The 4,893-nt window shown below is 46.2% G+C and overlaps 1 protein-coding gene across 1 annotated transcript; it reads right to left on the bottom strand.

The window, feature by feature from the left end:
- Positions 1-3,612: 3,612 nt before the first annotated feature.
- On the bottom strand, positions 3,613-4,887 carry LOC108536756 (equilibrative nucleoside transporter 1-like). Its single transcript, XM_017883772.1, has 4 exons — positions 4,822-4,887; positions 4,638-4,735; positions 4,428-4,506; positions 3,613-3,940 (listed from the first exon to the last, which is right to left on the bottom strand). Exons 1-4 carry the CDS (start codon positions 4,880-4,882, stop codon positions 3,747-3,749), a joined length of 432 nt encoding a protein of 143 aa, XP_017739261.1. The 5' UTR covers positions 4,883-4,887; the 3' UTR covers positions 3,613-3,746.
- Positions 4,888-4,893: the final 6 nt, after the last annotated feature.

Here is a 4,893-nt window from a genome sequence, read left to right as displayed (position 1 = left end):
TATTATATATTATATATATATAGGCTGGAGTGCACCGGCATGATCTCGGCTCACGGCAACCTCTGACTCCTGGGTTCAAGCAATTCTCCTGCCTCAGCCTCCCAAGTAGCTGGGATTACAGGCGAGCACTACCAGCCCTGGCTAATTTTTGTATTTTTAGTAGAGACAGGGTTTCACCATGTTGGCCTGGCTGGTCTTGAACTCCTGACTTCAAGTGATCCGCCTGCCTCGGCCTCCCAAAGTGCTGGGATTACAGGCGTGACCCACGGTACCCAGCCCCTATAAATTTTAATTTAAAAACCACAACAGTCCTTGATGGTTTGTCACCCGGCTTACGGCTGATGCCATGAAAACCTTAGACCCTAGATCTTGTGTATTCAAAAATTGGTAAAGCTTTTTTTTCCTTTCTAAGCATCAACATCTAAGACAGAAAGAGCAGCACATCGGCTGATGAGTAGAGGTTATGGACCTTCTGTGGCCTGTGAACTCTTCCTGATTTTTGTAAATTCTGAGGTTTACCATTCTTCATAGCTTTAGGAATATTTTGGAGAATGGAAAAGAATTAGTTGGACTTAGAAATGGAATTATTTTTCTGGGATTTTTTTTAAGTTGGTCATTTATGTCAAGAGAAATTGCATTGCTGTGCTTTCAAAGTAGCCAGATTCTGACTAAACAAGTATTCTAATTAGCCTGTTCCTCAATGGCCTCACTCATTTTAGTCTGGAATGTGTAGTTTTGATTAGGGAGATAAGTAAAATTCTTTGCCTACCTTTTGGTCTCTAGGTCATATGCTACCTTAGTTCTATATTAACTATTCCAAAACGCTTAAAGGCAGCAAATACAGAAGTCTCCTAGGAACAAGGCTCAGAGGGCAGCACAGGTGAGGAGGAAGAGTTGCAGGTCAGTGGTGTTGAGTGCATTTGCAGGTGGGCTCGTATTGTCAGTGTGTGCTTCACACTCATGTGGATGCTCTATGTGCTTTCAAAAATATTGGCCCGGGCTGGGTGCGGTGGCTCACGCCTGTAATCCCAGCACTTTAGGAGGCCGAGGTGGGTGGATGAGCTGAGGTAGGGAGTTTGAGACCAGCCTGACCAACATGGAGAAACCCTGTCTCTAGTAAAAATACAGAATTAGCGTGGTGGCACATGCCTGGGCATGGTGGCACATCCCTGTAATCCCAGCTACTCGGGAGGGTGAAGCAGGAGAATTGCTTGGAGGCAGGAGGCAGAGGTTGCGGTGAGACAAGATCGTGCCATTGCACTCCAGCCTGGGCAACAAGAGCAAAACTCCATGTCAAATATATATATATATATATACACACACACACACACACATATACACACACACACATATATATGCCCAGTTTTGTCTATTTACAGAGAGCTTTTATATGTACTAGTTCATCTGATCTTCTAAACCAGTGGTTTCCAAAGTAGGTTTCACATACCCCAGGGGTGTGAAAAAAACAATTAATGCTCTGATATGTTGTTACTTCATCTTAGTACTGCTAAATACTATAAAGCATATAACATATTAGAAGATAGTATGGTTATAAAAGTGTTTATATTAAGGGTGTGTGCAGTACTTTTTATTGATAACTGGTGCAAGATAAAAAAAAAGGTGTGGCAATCCCTGCGAGAGTCTTAAGTGTTTCTCTAAGTGTGGAGAATTACTTACATAAACAAAGTAGATGCCAGGGCCCCACTCAATACCTACTAAGTCTGAATCGCTAGAGGTAGGTGCAGAAATCTGCCTTTTAAACAAGCATACCACATGCCTCAGGGGCACCCTGAAGTTTGAGAATGTGTGCTTTCAGTTCTTAGAAATAGGAATGATCCCCATTTCACAGATAAGAAAAGTGAGGCTCAGAAACTTTAAGAAACTTAAAGTCAAAAGGTCACACAGTGAGCAAGAGGCACAGCCAGATTTCACCCCAGGTTTATTAGGATTACAGAGGCACATGTGTGGGAAGTACCAGGCACGTGCCACATGGGCAGGGCCTCTGAAGACCTGGAGGTCATGACGCATGGCTGCCGGTGTAACTGAAGAGTCAACCCTGGGTGCACCTTTTTTCCCCCCATCACCAGGAGCCAAGAGAACAGTGAGATGTGGGTGTCATTACATTAATATACACCCTTTTTTTCCTTCTCCTCCAGGATTTTAAATATTGAGTTCAAAATGACTAAAAAATGAAGTCGGCCAGGCTCCCCATTGCTTGGCCCCAAACATTGGTTTTCTTAAAGTTTTGGTCTCAATTTGGGATTACTGTCCTTAGGGTAACGTGGACTCATTCTAGAGACCAAACCTTCAGCAGCTGCCCAAATTCTACTCTGTCCACTTTTCCACAGACCACCACAAGCCTCATTATTCAAATAGAGCAGGGTAGGCTGAGAGTGAAGGGCCTGAATAATAATACAATTCCTAACCTCTCAAATTCCTATGGATTTGTGCTCCCACATCTTTTATTACATACACCATGTATACCTTTATTATACCATGTCAAAATCCAGCACAGTCCTGGCTAGCTGCAGGATGTCTCCCCAACCAGACGGGGAAAAGATTTTATTCTTTCAATCGACAAATATGTATTAAGTTCCCCCCTTGTGCTGTACACTAACTTAGATCTCAGGCCAAAGGCATTTGTTTAGTACAGTTATTTCCGTTGAAAAAAATTGCTAATAGTTGACTCCAAGTGACTAAATGTGCAGGTAAGCATCATCTACGATCAACATATTGACTTGCATAAAATGTTTCTTAAAGTAGCTGGGAGTGCTTCAGAAGTTAGCAGACCACTTAGGTGTGTTTTCTATAACCTGATACATACGAGAGAAACTTACAAATTTAGTAAATACATAAATGAACAACTTATTGTTCTATTAGTTAACAGGGAAAGAATTTACCATGAAAAACAGATGTCAGCTTGTCTGTGTTTGTCACCAACTCCAAAATAGAGGATTTTAAAATGCATGAGGTTTAATCTAGAGAAAAAAACAATGAAACAAACCTAGAAAGCAACAATTTCTACATTTTCGTCATAAAGACTGGTTGTGTGAAAAGCAGTGCCCTTGATGAAGAGTCAAGTCCAAGTCCAGGAAAGGAGGCTACACCCTGTGCTGCAGTAGTGACTGTGCTCTGTCTGCTGCATGGTTGCACACAGATGACCAAACCGGGGAGGTCAGGAGATCTTTGCGCTTGTACTTGCATCTGGTGTCTCATTCATTCTTTCTAAGGCCTCCGGCTTGGAGGTAGGGATGGGAGAGGTAGGAAGAGAAGAGAATCAGAGAGACAGAGTGGGGCAGAGGGAGGAAAATGACGAATGGCCAGCACTTACTGAGCATAGACAGTTGGGCATGTGCTATGTAAGAGACCTAAAATTCTAGGCCGGGCGCGGTGGCTCAAGCCTGTAATCCCAGCACTTTGGGAGGCCGAGACGGGTGGATCACGAGGTCAGGAGATCGAGACCATCCTGGCCTACACGGTGAAACCCCGTCTCTACTAAAAAAAAAAAATTAGCCGGGCAGGGTGGCATATGCGTGTAATCTCAGCTACTTGGGAGGCTGAGGCAGGAGAATCACTTGAACTTGGGAGATGGAGGTTGCAGTGAGTGTAAATTGTGCCATTGCACTCCTACCTGGGCAACAAGAGTGAAACTCTGTCTCAAAAAAAAAAGGGAACCACGAACCCCACCCCTGGCATGCACACATGGGCACACATGCACACACAAAAGAATCCAGGAGCGACCACTCTCAGGTCAGAAAGGGAGGAGATGGGTGGCAGAGGGAGGGAGCAAAAGGAGAGAAAGAGGACAAGGGGTAGAAGGTAGGATAACCTTCCCTACATACATTTTTCAGGATGGCTTTGATAGAGTGGCTTTCGTTGGTGGGCTGAGAGTTGGAAACTGAAACTCCAGACTCTTCTTTGCCTGCTCTTGGCTCCTCTCCTGCGGGGTGGAAGAATCTCCAAGTTGTGGGGAGGACAGCGCAACAGAAGACAACACAAACATTCCCCAAAAGGGCTGGGATCACTTGAAAGTAGACGCCTCCTTAACCAGTCCCAAACCAGTCCCAGCCGTACCCTAACCTTAAACCAAACCTCGCCTCCAAATCCCTACAGCTCAAGTCCCGGGGGCCTGGCCTCTCCCAGGAGCCTCAGGTCATGTTATTCCTCACTGAGGAATCTGCAATTGCTTCCCACTGCCTTTAGTCCAAACACCTCAGGCGTTCCAGGTCATCCAGGATCTGCCCCCATTTTATCATTGCCGGCCCTTATTTCCTATTGTCTTCCTCTCCCCACCCCAGTTCTTCGGTCCTCCTCTGGCTCAGGGCTGCTAGCTAACACAGTGCACTCATCTTTGTTCTCTTTGCTCGTGCTCTCCCCCGCCTGGTATACCATCCTCCTCCACCCCAGCTTCCTCAGGCTCTTCGGACCTTTGCTAATGAGGTCCAACTTGGTCTCCTGCTCCCCGGGTCCTTCGAGCTTGAGCTGCTGGTAGTAGCGGTAGAATTCCTATCAAGTAAGGGAGACGGGGGAGGTGGATTCACAGGCAGAATATCCAGAATCCCAGCCTCCTTCAGGTTTTATCCTCAGAACACCCCAGACCCCTATACCCCAAACCCCAGCTCCCTCCATTTACTCACCAGGCGGGGCAGGCCCAGGTAACAGATGATGGTCAAAATGATAACAGCACAGGCTGTGATAAAGTAGCCAAAGGCACTTTCTGATAGCTCCGAGCCACCTGGGGTGGTGTCAGTGATCAGAGATAGGCCCCATCCCTTCTCCCCACCACACCAGGGCACTGGGCAGGTAGACAGCCGGACTTACTGGCAATAGCGCAGATCATGGCCACGGAGGCAAAGAAGCCTGCTAGGCCCTGGCCACTCATGATGGGGGCCG

Source organism: Rhinopithecus bieti, unplaced genomic scaffold, assembly GCF_001698545.2.
Source record: "Rhinopithecus bieti isolate Rb0 unplaced genomic scaffold, ASM169854v2 scaffold_13349, whole genome shotgun sequence".
NCBI lineage: Eukaryota > Metazoa > Chordata > Mammalia > Primates > Cercopithecidae > Rhinopithecus > Rhinopithecus bieti.
This window is presented reverse-complemented; position numbering and strand designations above follow the sequence as displayed.

Excerpts from the sequence above, each read along its gene's own strand:
- LOC108536756 (XM_017883772.1), bottom strand. The coding sequence starts at position 4,882 with ATGAGTGGCCAGGGCCTAGCAGGCTTCTTTGCCTCCGTGGCCATGATC. Across the intron at positions 4,507-4,637 it reads ACCTGGGCCTGCCCCGCCTG|GAATTCTACCGCTACTACCA; the intron begins GTGAGTAAATGG and ends CTTACTTGATAG. Across the intron at positions 3,941-4,427 it reads GTTGGACCTCATTAGCAAAG|GAGAGGAGCCAAGAGCAGGC; the intron begins GTCCGAAGAGCC and ends TCCACCCCGCAG.